Here is a 23,110-nt window from a genome sequence, read left to right as displayed (position 1 = left end):
CCGTTTCACCCATAGAAAGCCATACAATCTCATTTTAAATGTTTTTTTTCCTGCTTGTGGGCGGGGATCAAGTGTGGTTATCATTTGTAGTAAATACCGTTTCTGAGCTGTTCAGACTGCAGGAAAAACGGCTCTGAAACATGTAGGATCCTGCTTTTAACGCGTTTCAAAATACCGGTATTTTGTAACCGGTACATTGATCGTGGAGTTTTCATATTGCAGCTGGTACCATTTTAAAGCAGTTAGAAATTGTCAATATGCCTTGTTAAAACTGCAATGTGAAAGGGGCTTGAGTGCATATGGCCCTGTGTGCACATAGCAGCTCGGCCACCACTACCCACAATGCCGCGGTGGCCGGCTGTGACTTCTCTACACAGGCCCCGCCCCCGCAAGTTCATGATGTGCAACCCTGTATATAATTAATGATTTGTATTTATTTAAATTGAACAAAAATAACAACACTGTAACAAAATATTTGGACATGACTGCTTAAAAAGTAAAATCATTTGTAAAACAAAAATGCACAAACATTATTTTGTAATGAGTTGGGAACATGGATGAATGTAAATAGATCGAAAAAGAAAGAAAAGTGGGTCTAGATATAAAGCAGTGTGAGCACAGCGGCCAGGCGCAATGCTAGCCAGAGTTTTTTATTAAAAAGGGTAGTTGTGTGCAAGGCATGTTTTTGCCTTGTAAATGATTGCACCTTTAACCCTTTGAGTGCCAAGTGAATTTGTCACAATAGGTGTGAACATTGCCAAGCAAACATTTTTATTCATCATAATAATGACCTGTAATGTTTACCTTGTATAGGAAATATATATATATATATATTTATATAACAAATGTGAGCAACGCTGGCATTTTAAGTGGATATTTTGCACATCTCTCACAGAGATGTTGGCACTCAATGGGTTAAAAAAAACCTTGGCGTTCGTAGTGATTTCTCCTGTTAGAGACCAGTGAACAACATAATATGATCGGAAGAAATGAGGGTTTAAACATCAGTGGTTGACATATATCAACATTTCTGAGCTGCAGTTTATCACAGAAAAAGCAATCAGGGGTTTCATATAGAATTTAATAAATATCAGGTTTTCCTGCAGTATAATTTTCTTTTAATAACATTTTAAGATAAGGGGCATTTTATAGTAATTGAATTACATGGGTTTAATCCAGGAAATTAATCACCCCAAAAATATTTTCCAGAATTCTTTCTATACTGATATTAGTAAATGAAACACAAAAAAAATTATCCCACTAATGAATTTTGTGTAAAAATTCCAAATATTGGAGGAATTCAATTGTATCTGATACATTTTTGGGAGAAAAAAACAGGCTTTGGCAAAAAAATTTTGCCCAATTTTATTGGTACAATTCAATTACAGACCTTTTTTTTAAGAGAAAAACACACACGATCCAAAATGAGTTTCTGAATATATATGTTTTCCCGATCACTGCTGTAAAATATGCAGTTATCGGGAATTTTGTCTCGTCTGCCTCTGGGCAGGTGAAAAAAAAATCCCTGATAGTGGTGGCTTTTGAGGATAATTAAACCTGTGGGGGTCACTTAGCCAAGGTAAATTACTAATTAACCTCCCCCCCCCCCCGTATGTATGTCATGTTAGGACAAATGGTGATTGTGGATGATTCTATACAGGAAAGGGATTTACCATAAAAAAAACAACTTTGTAAATAATATAGGAATTGTAAATTCCTTTAACATTAATGAAGTTTGTCATGATCCCAGTAGTCAAAAACACTAAATTTGTATAAAAAAAAAGGTAGCAAGGGCAAAAACAGGTAAAAAAAAAAATTACTCTTTTTAACTTCCATAAAAGTTTGTACAAATATAAATATTGTGTAAGATATGATGGAGATAGTGGATCTAGAAGTAAACATTTAATGTATTCTTTCTTCATTAATTCAGTGTATTACTGTCACTGATGGACTTGCTATACACATATATTGTGATGTCTTTACTCTTAATTTTGGCATATGAGTCTGACAATTGAATTTGCAAACTTGCCGCTGTGTACTTGCTCTAGCAGCACTGGACTGAACAGAAGCCTCAGTATGGTTTGATGATTTTGGCAGTTTCACAGCTATGGTGTTTTTGATCTATGGCAGTCTCCTCCTTAGTGATGTCTATTATTGCCTGTGTATGTTTTGTTGTGCCAATACGCAAGTGTGGGAGCTTGAATTAGAGCAACCTATGAACATTAAATTTCTTGGCGAGCGTGTAAGTAAAAACAGAGAACTTTTAGTGCAAGTGAAGAAAACAGTAGTTTACAAGTTGGTGAAACATTTCTGATGGAAGAGAAAGGGTCACCAACGTAGAGCGATCAGGGCGACCAGAATCGAGCGGAATTGAAGAAACCATTCCAGACATTCTTCATAGTGCTCGTGAAAACTGACAACTGACTGTCAGGAGCATAGCAGAGCAACATCGACAGAAACTGGAAAGTACTGAAAAGGCGGAAATAACCAGATCTTTATGCCAACAACTCATGTCTCTTGCATCACAACAATGCATCTGCTCGCACAGCACAGTTTTAGCTAGTTATTAAATAACTGTGTTGAAGGAACCTCCCTATTCATCAGACTTAGCCCCAATTACTTTTTTCTACTCTGGAAAATAAAGGAAATATAAAAAGTAAGGCATTTTGATGACATCAGGAGAAATACAATGGCAGCTCTGAAGGCCATTCTACAAAACCAGTTCCAAAATAGTTTTGAAAGGTAGACTAGGTGCTGGCATCGGTGCATACTGTAGCTTCCCAAGGAGAGTACCACAGTGATATTCAGTAATGAGGTATGTGGCACTTGGCTGCAACCAATTCAGCAACTTAATTGTCAATCGTACAGGGCCAGAGGCATCTTTAGAGAGCAGGAGGCCTGTGTGCAGCTTACTTCGGCCAGGCCCCCCTCTCTGCCGGGAGCAGCACCAGGAGCAGTAGGGTCTGACCACTATAGCCCTCAAACTCTACTGTGCATGTGCAAACCTCCGGAAAAATGGTGCGGTGCCCATTGCACTGGTGATATTAGCAGTGCTGCTGCTGTGGAGTCTGAGCAGATCACACTCCAATGCACATGCACAGATCACTGGAAAAATGGCCTTTGGCGATTTCGGCAGTGCTCTTCCTTCCACCGCTGAACTTCAGAGAGTAAATATTACAAAAATGGGTGCAGTGTGTGCGGTGAGGGCCCTCCTGGGACTCAGGGGCCGTGTGCTCCGCATACAGTGCACCCATTATAAATACGCCACTGTACTGGGGATCTTTCAGTGCAGACAGGCAGAGGAGATCAGAGTGGTCTATGCTGGATTAACTAAACATTTCAGTTCTAAGCCTTTGTATACAGAGGACATTCATGCAGTTGATGTATAAGTTTGCCTTGTATTTATGTAGAGGGAAACAAAACGTCTGTTGGTAGAACTATTCACTGTTGCTAACATAAACGCAGTCTCATAATTCTCCAGATGTTCTATCTTACGTTGTAACTGGCAGATCTAGAAAGTCATGTGTTTACATGGAAAATTAAGGAGGAACATAAATAATACATAATTTTCTGCCATTGGCTGTTTTAGTGTTACGGATGCATTTAGCAGTTGTTTTAAAATAAATTGTGCTTCTAATTGAAACTGATTTCCAAAAGAATAATTACTAAAGTACTTTTTAATACATACTTGCCCAATTTACCAGTACTTATGCTCCTAGAACTAATGCAGCTGTATACGGAATGTGTTCTTTTGCCAAGATCTGCTGATAATCTTCCTGCCAAGAAAGAAAGAGAGAGGGTGCAATTTATTTCTGTAAAGCCCAATAATGTATATTATATACTCAAAATATATAGTGCTTCTTCTTTGGAGTCCCAGGTTGTGAGTACACAATTCAAAATAGAAGAAAAAAGAGCAATAGAAGACTGTAGGATAACATTAATTGGATTATTATTATTTTGACTGTCCGTCAGTAACCTCAATAAACTTCGTAAGTGTCTGTATACTAAACCTTAAAGAAAGGTAAAGTGGATAAAGAAAGGGTCTATAAACTATAGGTGGCCATACATCTACAGATCGATTGTCAGATTGGGCTGTTTGGAACAAAAACCTGGTAATATCTGAATAACAGTTTTTGGCAGTTTTCCAGCAATTTAAAGCAAATGGTCAACTGTCATTTGCTCTCATCGATTACCAGGATTTTATTCCAAGTAGCCCAATCTGACAATCGATCTGTAGATGTATGGCCACCTTAAGCCTTGAAGAAAGATAAAGTTACAGACAATCAGCTCCTAACTGCCATATTACAAGCTGTGTTTGAAAAACCACAGAAGCTGATTGGCTGGTACCTCCATTACATTCAGCTAAAGTGGGTAGAGGTAGACAGGATGTGGTGGTAAGAAGGAGTGGTGGCCAAGGCATGTAATTATATCAACATCCCACTATATATTGCCCAGATTGTGAGAAATATCTCCACTCCAACCTGCATTTTAGTAAATATACCTCCAAATTTTTTTATTGAGAAATTCCTTGTTTTGACAATACAAACAGCTTTGTGATCATACACATAGGGCCGTATTAAATTGTCACATCACACCCGATCTCTTGTCTAATGCGATAAGAGGTTGAGGGAAGAAATTGATTGTTTTTTATGCTAATCGCACCATTTAAGGACAGGTTTAGCTGCACATAGTGGTTATACCTGACCAAGCTATTGGGTGCACCACAATAAGCTCAGTTTGAGCGCACAAACAAAAAAGTGCCTTTTTTGGGTTATTTCAGTTCACCATTTGGATGCGCCTTAAGTTAGCTACATTTGAATAGCTCAATTGGGTGCACTCTAGTGGCTGCCAGTGCTAAAACATTTGAATACGGCTCATAGAGTTCAATACAAAAGTCAAAGGGTTTTATTTACAAAGTGCCAGGTTGTAAAACCTGGCACTTCGGAGTGTGTTTATGTCTGACATTTGGAAGGGCGATGTTTTTACTCACCGTGTCTTCCTTGTAGAAGCACTGCATTTGTTTAAACACTAAGCTTAGTAAAGAAGAGCAAGGTATCTAACCTGAGCCATGTGAGGGTATGCGTTACAGTAATTACGGTTCCATGTGCTCTGGTGTTGCTATAGATACAAAAAAATGTCAAACACTCTTGTTGAGCCTTTTTATGTGTCAACTGTTCTAATGTTAACGTTTTGCTTGTATTGATCTTTTATCAGTGTCTAAATTTTCCAAGTGAACCTTCTATCAATGTCGACCTAGTGCATGTTGACTTTTGTCAATGTCACTGTCTATCCTATGATACACGCGCATGGATGGTTAGGGTTAGACTGCGGGAGGGGTGAGTTATAGTTAGAATACCTACTGGGATCCATCCATCAGATGCTGACCGCCAGGATATCATAACCAACCCTATAATATAAAATATAATATATAATATATGCTATTGTGTTATTAGCAATTAGGCATTTGTGTGTGTGTGTTTGCTTGACAAATAATTATGTTACACAAAGACTAATAGCAATAGGTCACCTTGTTTGGGATAATATTTAAGAGACAGATTCCACTAGTGACCAGCAACCTACAAACTAAAAAAAAAAATGAAATATTTTTAGACCGTGACTAACATAAATATTTATTCTGCTTTTATTTAAATGTATTCCTGCTTATTTTTAGGACCATCCGATGGTAACAGTCGGAGTCTTTATTGAACAGCCAACTCCTTTCTTGCCAGAGTTCTTCAATAGATTGTTGGAATTGGATTATCCCAAAGAAAAACTGTCTATCTTTATTCATAATAGTGTAAGTATTGCAAGACACATTCGCTTTTCCATATCGTCTTACAAGCATGTTGTCTGAATAGCCTGTATGCCTGTCTATTGGCTCTGTGTATATTTAGATTACAAGCTTTGAACCCTGGGAGATTTTCTTGAAGTTGCTTATACTTTAGTTTGTGGTAAGTTTTATAACTAATGCAATTATTATGTAATTGACATATGTATCTTGGCATCTCATTAAGCAGGTTTACTGACTTGTTCTTGGAACTCCCATTAGAACAATTATTTTCCGTGCCTGATTCTACAGCACAAAGTAATGTGTTGATAATATAATTGGGGGTTTTACCTTCAAGAATGAATATTTAATATTTTCTGTTCTCTTGTTCAGAACGTTCATTCTCGTCAATATATATTTTTTCATATACGAGAAAATAATTGTTCTCATATGTAATGTAATTATTTGGTAGAATTACTAAGCCCTGTTTCCTTTTCAACAATGTAAATATATTTGAAGATTAGTCTACCCCTAATAAATATTTCCGTACGCCAAGAATAAATTTTTTACGATCGCATGTTTAACTGCACATGGAACAACACAACATCATTCTGTTTTGCATTTGTTTTTAATGCTCCATTAGCTTTTACTATCCATATTGTATTATTGTAACTGTTCATATCAAAAGGATAAACAAACCAGAACATACCAATGACGCAGAACAATTGTTATTATCAAGGATTTATTTTCTGCCAGCTTAGAGCAGCATTATTATTGCAGCCCACATCCTATAAATGGCTCATTTATGTCTTGCAAATGCATTATGTATTTCTCTTTCAGCAAAATGTATTGTGTGTCAATTGTTATGTCTATTTCACTATTACCGCATATGGAAATTCCACCGTAGACCAGTGTTGGTGTTTTTGCTTCGCCAAAATTATGAAGGCCGATACCATTAAAAGCAAAGGTCGCTGTGTTATGTTGGAACTGAGGGGTAGATGAATGAAGCAGTGATAAGGGAGGAGAAGTGATAAAATTCCTGGTACTTTATCATCAGCCAATCAGCCCCTAACTGTCCCTTTTTAAACCCAGCCTATATCATAACAGTCAGGAGCTGATTGGCCGGTGATGAGGTACAGGCAGCTTATCACTTCTCCTCCCTTATCACTGCTGTGAGAATGCTGGTAATGGTCGCAGGTAACCAACATAACGTCACCCCTGTTACATCGTACCTCCCAGTATATAGAACAACGTTACTGTGACAGGGCCTAATTCTGGTCTGCTCAGTGCCCAGCGTATTCGCACCAGGGACCTATGTTTACGCCATGCGCATATTCACATATTCATATGTGCAGGGCTACTGTGTGGACTCATGCACAGTCGCAGAGGCATTCGTACGGGGGGATGGAGGTAGGTAGGCAGAGGGCTTTCACATCGGTTTCACATGGGTTTGCCCCGTGTTTCCTTGGCATACCCATGTAAATGCTGGGTATCCCCATAAGAACACAGGTGGGCAGATGCCTGCCAGGGGCGGGTTGTTGATGTCACAGGACGTCAGCCACATACCCTGTCATCGGACCCAGACTGCACAAATATGGGTCAGTCAAGACCAACTTATAGTTACGACAGGTGAAAAATTATTCAATGGTTGGCGACCATCAAATGATTTCACCTCCGTACGCTCCCCTGTGAATAGATGTTTGTCCAAACTTCCATTCATAATGCGGCAGGGATTTTTGGATTGCGGCATGGGGGGCATTCGCTCGTCCAGCAGGTGGCGTTAAGTTGCTCACTAAACAGTGATTTTACACTGCTTACCAAGTCAACCAGCATCAGACCCTTAGTTATCTGTTATGTGCCACACATTGTGAATAGTTGAATTAGTCCCATAGAGTCTTTAGGACATGCTACGGTGTGCTTCTGCTCCCCATTATGGTACCAACAACATTCCTAGTCTTCCTGTGCAGGGTGGATGGAAGGATTGGTGATGTTACTGGCTGTAATGTGCTGTTCAGAAACAGCACATTGCGACCATGGTGTTTGGGATTGAATCACCCGCTTAGAGTCTGCTTTTTTTGTAGCACTAGAAAATGACTGTGAAACATTCTGTATCATTTTGGGAATAGTCTGTCCCCAGAATAAGTTAAGTGACACCTAGCCAAGTTGGTAACCAGCATAATTGATCTAGCTTGGACTTTCTGCAGAATCATTTCACATTATATGGAGGTTTTTACAAGTCAAAAGATACAGTACAAGTATCAAGCTTATCCCAAACTACTACAAACTGCTTGTTGCTAATATTCATCCAGAACTTTTCAATAGAACTTTGATAAACCCACATGAGATTTGATTGTGGATTACAATTGTAATCACAGCTCCCAACTGCAGCTGCTTCATTACCTAACATTGAGTTACAGTAAATAAATATTTGACATCATGAGTTGTCGAAATCCATTTCCCCTAAATCAAGGAAATGCCAAATAGACTTGCTAGGCTCTTAACCAAAGGGACATTAGGTTACATATACTTTACTCCTTCATGCACACATGTAACTATTTAGTGACTACCGTATGTAAGGATCCTATAAATGGTGGGTGTGGTATGTTAGATGGACACTTCTCATGTTAACATGCATTAGGGCATATCTGACCTCGCTCTGGGGATGTTCCCAGCATTCCTAAAGATGCTGGACTAGCCCCAGGCAGAATTGCACATGGCATATGTTCACCTGCGGGCTGTGTGGACAGGAGGGGAAGGGGTGTTGGGGCATATTTGGGGCAAGGGAACCCCCAAACCAGCCTAACCAAAGATAGCGATGCCCTGAATGGCCCCTTGAGTTGTAATACTCCACTTCTGTATTTGATTTATGTGATGCCCTGGGTATTTTTGGATTTGCTTATTTTGAGGGTGCCCCATACGTGTACCCCAGTGTGTTAGGGACCTGCTTGAAAGATGTCACCTCATAATTTCATAATTGGTGGGCAGGTTCATATCTTTGGTCAAATATATGTTAACAACCTCTAATATTATAATTAAATCTAGCAACATATAACTATAGAGAGCTGCCTAGTTTTTAAACTGACTTACACTGATTGCAGATCTGGCATAAGTTGAACCAAAGAGCCCCTCTCTTCCAAGTCCTGGCAACTCGGCCTCTCTGAGCATTTTATTTTCACTCAAAATGTGTGTCTTATTCTCCTGAAAAAACATCTCGAAGTAACACAAATTATTTACCCGATTCCAATGATTATTTGTGTGCAGGTGAGTCTAAATCTTGCGGCTTCTGGATGGCTGCTCAGGGTCCTGATTGGTGGCGGAGCCTTTCAGGACCCTGATCAGCCATCCAGTAGCCGTAATTGGACTGCAGCAGAGATATGCAGGCGATGATCAAATGGTATATCTCCCCCATAGACTGTTTGAGAATAATGACATCATTAATTTCTTTCACGCCAAACATGTATCTTTATTAATTGTAAAATGACAAGTTGTCTCAAAATGGCTAATGCACATTTAATGATAAAGTGCCCAGTTTGGTTTATATGTTATTATTGATATTATGATTGTAGTTAGCACACTCCGCCATGGCTGCAGATCTTTTCCAATGGGTAGTACAAAAAATTATATCATGCCACTTATAAATCACAAATAAATATAGGCCTAAAGGTGGCCATACACAGCTCCCACTTTTTGGAGCAGTATATAACAGTATCTGATCCCCGTGAGCTGTCAGGGACCTTCCCGGGTGACATGATAGCATGCAATGTATTGCATGCAATCCTGTTTTCCGCCACCGGGAAGGTGCCGAATCTGGACATCATATGAGCAGCACATCTGGGGTGAAATGTAATAGGATGAGAGATACAGAAAGTGAGAGATTTGATTTTGCAGTGTAAATGATTGCCGCTTTAAAAAAAACTTCAGATTTCTTACCAAATCTCTCACTTTCTGTATCTCTCATCCTATTACATTTCACCGCTGATCTCTGGACCCAATCCGATGCGCATGGGGCCACGCATCAATCAGATGTTAAAACACATCCAATTTGGCCAGTTTTAATCCAATCTGTTGGCCCTATTGGATCAGTTGAAAACAGGCCACATTGCACCTGTTTATGGGGGCCTTTAGGATCCAGTGGAAAAGGCAATAATTTAGTATTTTGAGAATTTGGAGTAAATATTGGGTCTTCTAAATTGCAGGGATTGTATTTTCATTCTTGGTGTTTACTTTTTGTTCTCTAAAATGCTCCATGAGTTATTGATGTCACATGAAAATATCAGTGTTTTAGGACATTTATCTTCTTTGCAGGAGGTGTATCATGAAAAACATGTTCAGAAGTTTTGGGAAAAAGCCAAAGGAGTCATTGGAAATCTAAAAGTGGTTGGACCAGAAGAGATAATAACTCAAGCGGAAGCAAGGAACATGGGAATGTAATATTAGATTTAGTTTTAAAACATTGGGTCATATCCATGTTGGGGATAGGGTAGCACAGATTTTACACCTTTGCTCGAAAAGTGGTCACTTCCACAAATTTTTTTAGCCAATCACTCACCCTTTCCAATAACAAGTAGAATATATGTATTGGCTGATACAGAGTGGGGGAAGCATTGCAAGTATGGTTTAGCATCAAACACAGCTTAGTCGCATGTTCACTTGTGTCTGAGAGAAGTATAGCAAGGGCATGTCAATGAAAATGGGAGCTATGCAAATGTGCAGGTACTGTAGGCCTGGATCCAGACAAATGTTTTGCACCACATATAGGGCTGATGCCAAAAACATTTGATAATGAGGTCCGGTGAAAGGATTCTCAGCACCCTAGGCAAAACTTCAACCTACTGCCACTAATAACCACTTTCTAAACCCTTAAGGCATACTTGCCTAACATTCTGGAATGGCAGGGAGGCCCAAAAGTAGGGTGGTCCACCTTCCCCCTTGGACCAAGACTTGCAGTTAAGGAGAGATTTATCAAAGCTTGGAGAGAGGTAAAGTACCAGCCAAATTGCTTCTGTCACTTCACAGGCTTTGTTTGAAAACTTCCAGGACCTGATTGGTTGGTACATTATCTTTCTCCAAGCTAGATATCTATATATTTATATATATATATATATATATATATATATATATAGATAGATAGATAGATAGATAGATAGATAGATCTATATATATATATACATAGAAATCCGCACTCCATATAATAGTTCATCTCGGTAGTGCTCACTCCAAGGCACTAGACCATCATATAGAATTTTTGTAAGGAGGGCACTCACCAATTCGCAGTTAAAACTTCATGTTTATTCAAACCATTAAAATATTGAACATCAGGTAGTTGTCAACGTTTCGGTCCGCATTTCAGACCTTCTTCAAGACAGACAAATGCAGCAAGAGATCTTACTCCAATGGAGACCTGAAAAAAAAAAATCTATATATATATATAGATATATATATATATATATCTATATATATATATATATATATTACACTTACCCCCCCACGGCAAGGAGTCAGAAACGGCACTAAAGTATGAAGAAATCTTTTTATTCCATAAAGGTAGAAACAGGTAGCAGCAGCAGCTGTCCCAATAGCTGTTTCAACTGAGAAGTGTCCGTTTTCATCAGGGGGAACAGATCCTTCCATGCCATGGGGGGTAAGAACCCATAAATAAATATATATATATATATATATATATATATATGTGATGTCACCATTGGAAGTTATTTTTTTTGTTTTGGGGGGGGGGGACTGCAAATATTGTGACTTTGTTGCAACTTTAGTGCAGTCCTATACTTATACAATCCTTCATTCATGTATAAATATATACATCTTAATTATACATGTAAATTGCACATTAACTTTAATCCATGCATATTGTAGTTATGACGGTAAACAGTTTTACAATGCAATTAGTTTCATCTTATTTTGTAAAACCGCCATTACTTGTTGTCATTTGCTGGCAGCATTTGACTGCATTCAGCAGGATTCTCTGCTTTGCCAAACCAGTTAAAATAACTTCTTGAGAGCTGTACAGTCCTGGGCAATTGAAGCCTCATTTAAGGAAAATAGCTGCACATTCCCTAGATATGAGAGCATCAAAAACAGATTTGGGAATTAGTTGTCTGCAAGAGCAGAGGAGGTTATTTAAAAAAAATTGCATTATACTATACATGGAAAATGTCTGTGTAAGAAACGACCCACACACTCCTCACTAACGACAACCACTGAATGATCAAAGCCAGGATTAACCCTGACTCCCTTTCACCACCAGACAATTACTGGGGAAAATGCAATTTATTATAAAAACCACTTACTAATATGTATATATAAGTTCTGCTATATAATCTCTCTTTTACGATTTCCATATGTCCTATTTTCCCAGGAAATGTTCCCCTCCCCCAGATTAACCCATAATTGTAATTTATGATGCTTGTTCTCCCATAGCATCTCTGATGACCCGCACTCACAATAAGAGCAAACATTAGTTTATGTTTTATATTATTTGGAAAATAGACAAGAGTAGTAATTTCTGAAACCTGAAGCAAAAGGCCCCGAGTACTAACTTATAGTCTTAAAATGAAAGAACCACAGTACTGCAAACCAGTCACCTAAAAGTGCTGGGACCAACTGATAATTAACCTTATTATTTCACTAAATCCACTTAGAGCACTGTAGAGATTTATGCTGGAATTCGCCTTTGCAGACGTGCAATTTCAAATTTTTTTACCATTTGACATCTACATTACAGTGCAGTGTATCATACATAAATCGTTTCCGGGACTCAGATTTATGAAGGTATTCAATCTGTGCTGGTATTTCCACCAACAGAAATAGTGTCACGCGCCTATTCAATGCTGCCGTTACCGACAGCATTGAAGGCAGTCAGATCCGATAAATACCCCCCATAATAACTGGACTGTGGTTTTGGATTGCATGCAAACAAGTCCAAATTACACATTTATGCTCTATTAATCAATTTTTTATTTCAATGTTTAGCAATATTTATTGATTTTGAAGGAATCTAAAACTGAACTAAAACACTTGAGGGTGGTTTTACCTAAATTAAAAAATGATGATCAGAACCAAACCCAAAACAATTTGGTGTGCACACATCTCTATTTGAAAGGGTTAAAGATGTAAAAAACACTACTTGAACATTCTTCCCATTTCATTAAGTTAGAAAGTAGGAACACAAAAGGAAAATGATTATTTAAAAACAACTGGGACCTACTCACATTACCATTAAGTATCAAGGTGACTATAGCTGTACTGTAATTATGTGTGTTCTTTGGGTTTTGAGTGTTTCAATTGTTTGTCTCTACTTTTTCTGTCCAGGGACATCTGTCGTCAAGACGAACAGTGTGACTATTACTTTAGCATTGATGCTGATGTAGTTGTAATAAACCCAAAGATTTTAAAATTACTTATTGAACAAAACAGGTTAGTAATTGTGTATATTTCATACACTGCAGTGTACGTAGGCATAGTCATCTATTATTGCACGTTTTAACTTCTCAACAAACTATTGGCTCTTTACAGTACTGTACCTGTGTTTGCCAACAGCGGATTCTTTGTGGAAGGCTGCCAACTTTCAATGACCTCATGACATGTTTGTCATGTACAATAAATGCACTGGCATTCATGATTTGGTTTCTTGTAAAAAACACTAGAAGGTAAAATATTACCTTCCAGTTCCGTTACTGTCAGAAGAATCTCCTCTTACATTATGAGAACTTGGGGGTTATTCTGATTCACTTGGAAAGGCACAATAACTCTCTAATGGTCAAAACCATATGTACTGCAGGTGGGGCTGATGATACATGTGCAGAGAGAGGTAGATTTAGCTGGGGGGTGAACTTCAAACTGATATCTATATTGCAGTGTAACAATAAAGCAGCCAGTGTTTACCCTGCACAGAAACAATAAAACACCCAAATCTAACTCTCTCTGCACATGTTACATCAGCCCCACCTGCAGTGCATATGATTTTGTCCATTACAGAGTGATTGTGCCTTACTGAGTGAATCAGAATAACCCCCTATGTCCTGATTGATCTAAGAAATGAATGTAGCAATTGTCTTATACTGAGTATTTCTACTGCCATTGTGTAACGCAGGCATTCCCAACTTCAGTCCTCATGGCACACTAACAGACCAGGTATTAATGATATCCATGCTTGAGCACAGGTGACTTAATTAGTATCTCAGTTATTTTGATTTAACCATCTGCACTATAGCCTGGAAATCACTAAAACTTGTGGTGTTAGTGTGCCTTGGTCACTGAGGCTGGAAATGTCTGGCACTGTATAACCCATATAGTATAATTTCCTACACAATACATCAAACCATCCATTCATTTTGCTTTCATTATTATAGCTAGCAATAATATATTAAAAGTGTCTTTTTCACCAATATTTTGTTTTTTCGCTCAGAAAAATAATTTCTCCTCTGGTGACCCGTCATGGAAAATTGTGGTCAAACTTTTGGGGTTCTCTAAGTCCTGACGGATACTATGCAAGATCTGAAGATTATATTAATATTGTACAAGGCAACCGAGTGTAAGTACATTTATTTAAATCAACCACATTGTTTTCTTGTATTTTAGTATTTTCTAATAAGTACTGGTCTTCTTTCACAGTTTCACTCACCAGTTCCCATTCTATGTCTGTGACCATCATCTTCTGTCTTTTAATGTATCTTTCACTTCTTCCCCACCTCTGCCTGTCAAGGTGATTTAGGGTAACCTTCAGGCTATTAACAATGTCTCCTTATCCTCCCTGCCCAACGTACTGCACTCCCCTATTGCCCCACACTCCTGCCATCTCCAGGCTGTTTCACTATAAAGAGGTTCCCTTATGTGTGTTCTAAAACCCAGTTGCTTCAGCAGTCACTGCTTAGCTTTACGGAATCACACCTCACTCTTGTCATTAAAAACAAACCAGACACCTACAATAGAATTCATGAACTGCCTAGTGATAGTGGAGGAAATCACTCTTTAATGCACACTTGCACCATTTCACATTGTGCTCTTAACTACAGTGCTGCCATTTCCCTCTCTAAATGGTCCTATTTTAAGACCCTTATCTTCTCCCAGTCCTCCAACCTGCATCATCTATTTGTCACTTTCAACTACTTCTCCTGTCACTCTGCCTCCTCATTTCCCCTTCACACTCTATGCCCTTGATTTCACAACTAAAATTGACTCTATGCATCAGGACATCACATCTTCCCAGGCCCTCATTTCCCCCTTCTTTTTTAATGGCCTCTACTTGCTGCTCATTCTTTTTAACATCCTTGCTATTTTTTACTATCTGGCCCACCCTCTCCTCCTACAAACTCTTCACACCCTCAGTCTGATACTTCCTATCCTCCTTCCTCTCTGACTATTCTTTCTCTACTCTGTCTCTTCACATAGATCCACTTCCTCAATGAGCAGTTCCTCCCACTTCTGCCTCCCAAGATTTGGCCATGCTGCTCCATATCACTGCAACTGTCTCTCTCTCTTCTCTTTCCTTTTTTTAAGATTATCCATCTCACTACAATACTTCAAACAAGTTTTTAAGACCTACATATTTATTAATACATTCTATATTTCATCATAACCCACTGCTTTGTGCTCTTTGCTCACTCTCCCTTCACTTTTTGTTACCTTTGTCTATATGCTCCTCCTCTTTAGACTGTATACTCATATAATCAGGGCCCTTTTCCATCACATGCTTTTCTTTTCCTCGCTTATATCATCTTCTCCCCACTGCTTACATAGGCACCACACCCTTGGGTTCTGCCAACTTTCTGCTTATTTTCTGATGTAGCAATGTTTATAAACCATGTCCTACAGACAATTCTGTCCCCTTTTGTGTCCTAGAAATAAAGGCTTGTGATAATAATAATAATAATAATAATAATAATAATAATAAAACGAATAAGACTATTATTGTTATTATTATTATTATTATTATTATATATTATATGACTGATAGCACGGTCATCTAATACAGTTTTTGTTATGTTTTCACGTAGAGGTGTATGGAACATTCCATACATGGCCAATGTGTATCTGATTAAAGGACAAACTCTCAGGACAGAATTAAAGGAGAGAAACCATTTTGTCTTGGATAGAATGGATCCTGACATGGCACTATGCAGAAATGCTAGGGAAATGGTAAGGTTGTACCCAGGTTTGGTAAATAATATGAATGTTCCTAATGTGTTTAATAATTTTCTTGTTTCTCTGCTTCTTGGTTTTTCTGTTACTACGTGTTCTTCTCCTACGTACTAGCCAAGTTTTAGTATTTGTTTGCAGAAAATTAAAAAGAATTTCACAGCAAACATCTGTTTTTTACACCTGTTATGACACACTGCTGGGAAATTGTATCCACAGCCCACATATCATAAGTAAACTAGTTCCTTGTGTAAACTGCTAAGGGAGTAAATTACTCAAGAGACAAGATAATCGGTACATTCTACATAGCCCTGCTATACACTTCCTTACAATGACAGCTAATATACTGGTGTATACATACATTGCTATGCCTGTATACATACATTTAAATTGACATAAACAGTTATAAAACATCAAACATTTTTAGTTCTACTAATGTTTGGCAAGATCTTTTAGCAAGATATGTTGCAAGAGTTCTAAATGTAATTAATGTACATAAATATGTGGTGGCTACAAAAGAAAAGCAATTTGTTAGATTTCTGAAAATACTTTCTTGTAATGTACAGCAAAAGTTGGCAAGTATTCAACGTATTAATTATTCCTATGTTTACTGATTGGCATCACTAATAACGTTACCCCTTCTTTCTGTCAGCTCTTTGCATCCATTATATCTGCCATTGCTAACTGCTTGGATATACTATGCAGAGCCCATGGTTGAGCAAAAAGTTACATTTCATCATTCACTCTTTACATCATTCATTTTCCTTTTGGATTTTTATCTTCGCTGAGCAGCTGTTCAGTAGGCATGGCGGCCATTTTGTTCAATGTCAGACATTAGCTTTGCTTCAAGCTGCATGCTGTTCATGCACACTCAGTACAGCTCTCCGGCCTTCCCTTGTCAGCTGTTATTTTTGAACCTGTGTTTTCATGTCTCCACAGTCAATCTAGACAAAATATATAAAGAGAAAAAAAAAAGGATATACACATCAACTTACTTGATCCTTCTTCATTTTAGAGTTTACAAAGAGAAAAAGACTCCCCATCTTCGGAAAATTTCCATATGTTCAGACCCCCAAAGGTTTTTTTAATTTACATTTTATTACTTCTCCTACATTTCAATCTATCTATCTTCTGTTTTTGAGAAAGTAGAAAAATGATTTTCTTCAGAATTCTGCTTGCAGTAATTCTTAGCATATCAAACATAAATAGATTCCCCTTTGTGGATTTTTTTTTTGTCATTTGAATTCAGTAATGGAACAGTATGGTCATTTATTTACAAAATTATTACATAGAAATGTAAAGTTTTTTTTTACTATCTCCCATAGGGCCAGATGTACTATGCTTCAGAGAGTGATAATCTATCAGCCAAACAGCTCCTGTCATGTTACAGTCTTTGTTTGAAAAAATACAGTTAGGGGCTGGTTGGCTGGTGGTATATTACTCTCCACTTTTTTCACTTTTTGAAGCTTAGCAAATATGACCTAGTCTGGGATTGATTCAAAATTGCACACATTTCATCCACAGTTGTGGCCACATTGAATTCCAGGAAATAATTTTGGATATCCACCTGCATTCGGTGCTGGCCGCTGCTGTTATCCATCCACTTATAGAAGTAGTCATTTTCACTATCAGAGTGTATTTGCACCAGTGCTTTCTCTGGTGCAAGACATCAATCTGAATTCAGTTACAGTGGGAGCCACTGCCTTCTATCTCTATAATAGGATTAAGTGAGTAACTGGATTACTATGCTAATCCCCTACTCTATTGTTTTATGTATTGTATTGCATCTGAGAACAATAGGATAGCCATGGTGAGCCACAGTGAGCCATGGCCTAAGGAAGATAGATGAGATGGGCTCCTACTGTATATATATATATATATATATATATATATATATATATATATATATATATATATATACTGTATATGCTCATCTCTGAATAGCCCATATTTGCACATACACATGCACAGGCAACTTGCTGATGCCCACATAACCCACTCAGTCACAACTGGAGATGAGTGCACTCCCAAAGTTGCATATGTTCAGCTATGGAGCATGCCGAATATGAATGAGCACCAAATTCTTCCAAAGAATGGACTTGTATGCAACACTCTATATACCGCTATGCATCTAACAGTACACAAAATGCTATGTTTGGAGTGCATTCCATTTTCATGCATAAAGCATAGCTTGTAGTCCTGCATACATGTGTGATCCCACGGTCAAGTTATCTTTCAGACAAAAGCGGTATTGAAAACCCTACCCCCTTATAAAATCTGCCAACCCCGCTCAGTGTCAGTGAAGCCAGACGCAGTCAGTGACTGGCAGTGATTTCCTATTGGAAGTCCTACCTGTCAGTTACATACGCTGCAGGCAGCCCCATTGGGTGGTGTTTCCATCTTCTGCACCTGCCAGACCGGTCTGCTATAAGCAGAGATCTGGCTTAATTTAGGGAGCCATACCTTGCCCTTTGCACAGACCAGTCCAGTTTATATAGGCTGCAGTTGATGTTCCCTATTGAAGCCGTGGGGGCTGAGAATTTGCCATTCCAGAATCCTGCTGGATCCATTGCCCAGATGCCTGGATCCAGGGCTGATAGCTGCCTCCTCTTTCTGGGTACAGGGGTAGTGGCATCCCTTCTACTTAAAATAAGTTGCCGCTGCCGCTGCTGGCATCACAGGTTTTCCTGAATTGCTGTTCCTGAATGTCTGTCATTCACGCGGAATTGAATTCACCCATGTAGGTTTCTATTCTAGAGAGCAGAAATATATTCACAAAGGCTTACTACAGTAAAGTACATTTTAAAACACGTATACGTGCATATAGCTTAAATCGCTCAGTTTTCAGTGAGCATTGGGGTATGGTCAACAAATGTTTACTTTTCCGGTAGAAAATTAAATCATTGTCATGCTCTCGATCCCCCACTCTGACAAAATTGACCTCTAACAGCCTGAACATTAAAAAACCTAATGACGTTTTTATTTATAACTTTATCGGAAGTTACAGATAATTCTGTAATTATGAAAACTGTTTCTGATGGATTGGAATGTAATAAAATCTTATCCCACATTTTTGGATTTACCGCATTTAAGACAGTGACATGTTTGCTATCTTTTCAGACCTATCCTGTTTCCAGATTGTTCAATTTTAGGTTGCAATTTTTTTTAAGTTCGTATTTTTTTCTAAATGTTTTTTGGCTTAACATAATAGGGAAGAAAGTGATCATCCAGCTCCAATTTCCTTAGGTGGGAAACAGTAATGCCAGCTAAAGATGAAAAAAAATATAAATATATACTGTATATACCATGCCAGAATGCAACTTTGCAAACTGTGTAATTTTACTACTGCATTCTTCACATTATTTGGCTTTAAATGTAAGCACACTTATAATTCATGCTGGCCATAAAACACTTATCTGTTTAGTTTAAAGGAAATAAAGAAATTCTGTTTAAAAAAAAAAACAAAAAAAAAACATATTATCTCTATTCCACTGAGGACAGTGTGTGGGGCTTGCTGGTAAGATCCAGAAAGTTTTTGCTTCTTTTTCCAGTTAATGCTCAATTTTCCCATTTTTTTCCCAGACCTTTAAAATATAATTGTGTATTTATTTCATAAATACATGTAAATTTTAAAAATACCACTTCAAATCAATACCAAATGGTCTGAGAAAAAAAATGGCTCCAAAATTTTACTTCTTGCTAACTTTACTATAGATAACATAGTTAGCAATACATTATTGCCATTACATTTTATTTGGCTTTTAGTATTAGTATTTACTTAAGTTGCTAAACTTTATGTCAGTTTTATAACATCATTTCAATAGTTTATTACAACATCTTGAGGCAAAAGTACTTTTATAACAAATGTATTCTTTTTCTTATAGAGGCCATTAAACATTTGGATTATTTGTAAAATGGCCAGTAAGATTTTCTTCTTGTAGCTTCTTTAATGACCCTATTACTTCTGAGGAACTCGCCTCAATTTCTGTTACATCATAAAATGATTTCTACACAAATGCTCGTACTGTATGTTTATGGATTAAGGTCTTCGCTAATAGGTTTCTAATCATTTGCCTTAGGGTGTCTTCATGTACATCACAAACCGCCATGAATTTGGAAGAATTATTTCAACCGCAAATTACAATTTGAGTCACTATAACAGCGACCTCTGGCAAATATTTGAAAATCCTGTGGTATGTAATTAAGAGAGCTTTTCTTTTACCCACTTGTCATATTGTCATTTAAGTGATTTTGCTCATATTTTGTATGCCGCAACTTTACGCTGATAATTTCAGTTAGTTATTTGTGGTTTTTTTATTAAATTTATCACTGTCTTCATTGTTTTTTAGACAGACATCTGTCCTCATGGCTAGAAATTACAATGTTTACCATGCAGAGTGTGCACATAAGCATTTTTGTATTTCTATGATCGAGTCTTAGTTGGACCTCTGTCAGATCTTACTTTTCATGAAATAAGGTGAAATTGGGCTGCATATCTAAAGCTCTGTTCAATTCTGATTCCATATACAGTATAATATGGTACAGTGCAGCATATGTGGCAGAAGTGATCTTAAATCATTTGCCGTTTTCAGCTATTCATCCAAATGTTTTTGTGATTTTGTTCTGCAATTGATTGACAGTTACCTCCACTTAGGGGGTATTCAGTATGGGATTTAGACAGTCAGAATTCCTGGCCATTTTCACCCAGCTCTACAGAAACTCGACAGTCGGTGTTCAGTGTTCCGGCTATTGAGTGTCAGAGGTGCTCAATGTTTCGGCTATCGAGTGTCAGAGGTGTTCAATGTTCCGGCTATCGAGTATCCAGTGTTGGCAAACGGGTACGAATTGTTGAAAAACATCTTTGAATTCTACAACCTGCTGCCGTTTCCATTTTTTGAAGAAATTCCGCCATCAGAAATGGAAGCATTGAACAGGAATTGCCCGCTATTCCCCCCCCCCCCGGCAGAAATAGCTGCCAACATTGAATAATCCCCAATAGTCTGCAGAATGTTTCAAAATTAAGTTACACTTAATAATAATAATAATAATAATTTTGATAAATTAAGGGTTCTTTCTCTAGTAGGACTCAAATTAGTCATTATATACATTTACCAGTCATTGTACTGCAGCATCATTTATTTACAATGATGTGGTTCACCATGTTATTGGAAGTAAGACACGAGACAGATGAATAGGTTGAGTATCATTATTATTATGTATGGAAAGATTATCATGCATGAACTATGCAATGGCATCAGATTTAGAAGACTTTCTAAAATTTAATGTGATGTTTATTGGAGAGGACGATTAAAGTTTTATTATTTTTTTATGAGCATTCTAATGTAATTTGTACTAAAGAAAAGGCTAGTAAAACAAAATATTCTAGTATGATTTGGGTTTAATTTGTGAATTGTATATCGTAGCTTTTATAGTGCATGTGTCTTATTAAATGCCCCCTCTCCTCCTACTATTAGTAAGGAGAGGTTTATTTATACATTTCTTTCAAAGTAAAATATTAATTGTTATAATTTTTTTCAGGATTGGAAACTTAAGTATATACATGCCAACTACACCAAGATCTTTACTGATAACATGGTTGAAGAGGTAATAAAGATTTATTTCTAAAGCATTCAGTAACATAATCTTTATTGGCCATATAAGCAATGAATCACAAGCATTTGACACACATAAGACAGCTTTATATAGACAGTGTTTTGCAACAATGTGCACAAAATGACAATGACAATGTTTATTTGTAATTATGTATACGTAAGTTGGACAGTTTATAGGGGCAGTATAGACATATCCTGCCCATTAACACTTTATGCAAGATGGTATATGGTACAGTACAGTGGAAATATCTTGTTGGTACTGGTACATTTTCAGCTGAGAGTCACAATACAAGCATCACATGTGCCGCCCCAAACATGTGCGACATGTGCCTCTTGGGAAATTCACTACCACCATTAACACTAAGCAGTTACAGTCAACACATTGTGGTGCTCATTCAGAGTCATTAGAAAAATGTGCATAAATCACTCAGAACATTGCATTTTCTTACATATATTATCACTTATGCCTCTGCATTGGCTCTATATGCACTTAGGGGGTTATTCTGATTCACTCTGAAAGGTACAATCACTCTCTAATGGACAAAACCATGTGCACTGCAGGTGGGGCGGATGTAACATGTGCAGAGGGAGGTTGATTTGTGTGTTTTATTGTTTCTGTGCAGGGTAAATACGGTACTGACTGCTTTATTTTAACACTGCAATATAGATATCAGTTTGAAGTACACCCACCACCCAAATCAAATCTGCACAAGTTACATCTGCCCCACCTGCAGTGCACATGGTTTTGTCCATTAGAGAGTGGTTGTACCTTTCCCAGTGAATCAGAATACCCCCCATAGTGTGCATCAGGGACCCGCTCACTAGGCAGCATATATTCGCTGCCTAGCCAGCGTGTATGCACTTCCCCAATGAACCTTGAAGCATGAAAAAAAGTTGTTGACCCTTTTCCATGCCAACTATTTACACGTCAACATTTTGCATGTGTGAAACTTTTCCATGTGCTGTCCTATTTGCTTGTGTTGACCTTTTTCAGGTGCTGACCTATTGTGTGTCAACCTAGACACTTTTGACTGCATACCATGGTCAGAGGCATGGCCCTGGTGCCCTTTGAACAAGTTGTTGTGAATACTGATGGGTTTATGTACCTTTGGGGGCATGGATTCTCCTACAGTATGTACCCCAGCCTGGGGCCCCAGATAGTACCCGCCCATCTAGATGCCTCTTGCAACAGATAATAACTATATATATATATATATATATATATATATATATATATATGTATGTATTTATGTGTGTCATTGTGTAAATTTACGTGGACATGCACTTACAAAACTTTGCTTATGTATAATTGCACTTTCCCTCCTATATTCTGCTTTATCACTTGTAATCAGGGCATAAAGTGGTCATGCAGAGGTGGGGGACTCATTTCTCTATGCCACCTACAGTAATTAAACCCCCTCATCTCCCCCACATTAGGCAGAGTAGGGCCAGTTGTAGGGTTTTTGTCATCTCCCTGCAAACTAGAATGCTTTTCTGTAAGAATTACAGCGCAGGACCAATGTGGAGGTGAAATGTTCCACCTCACCATAAGAGGTGGTGGAACTCAGTTCCACCCCGTTCC

General features: G+C 37.9%; 1 protein-coding gene across 2 annotated transcripts in view; it reads left to right on the top strand.

The window, feature by feature from the left end:
• The window catches only part of PLOD2 (procollagen-lysine,2-oxoglutarate 5-dioxygenase 2), a 129,053-nt gene that overhangs the window by 95,860 nt on the left and 10,083 nt on the right, over positions 1-23,110 (top strand). The window contains exons 9-16 of one of the 2 annotated variants that reach the window (XM_083178003.1): positions 5,672-5,797; positions 10,073-10,194; positions 13,091-13,195; positions 14,187-14,312; positions 15,775-15,916; positions 16,932-16,994; positions 19,996-20,109; positions 21,455-21,520. In XM_083178003.1, coding sequence (XP_083034129.1) covers positions 5,672-5,797; positions 10,073-10,194; positions 13,091-13,195; positions 14,187-14,312; positions 15,775-15,916; positions 16,932-16,994; positions 19,996-20,109; positions 21,455-21,520 — 864 coding nt within the window. The remainder of the gene's footprint in view (positions 1-5,671; positions 5,798-10,072; positions 10,195-13,090; positions 13,196-14,186; positions 14,313-15,774; positions 15,917-16,931; positions 16,995-19,995; positions 20,110-21,454; positions 21,521-23,110) is intronic. The other variant, XM_083178005.1, reaches the window with a different exon arrangement.

Source organism: Crinia signifera, chromosome 3 (genome assembly GCF_055691185.1).
Source record: "Crinia signifera chromosome 3, ASM5569118v1, whole genome shotgun sequence".
NCBI classification, from domain to species: Eukaryota; Metazoa; Chordata; class Amphibia; order Anura; family Myobatrachidae; genus Crinia; species Crinia signifera.
The sequence above is the reverse complement of the archived record's forward strand: the minus strand, read 5'-3'. Positions and strand labels throughout refer to the sequence as shown.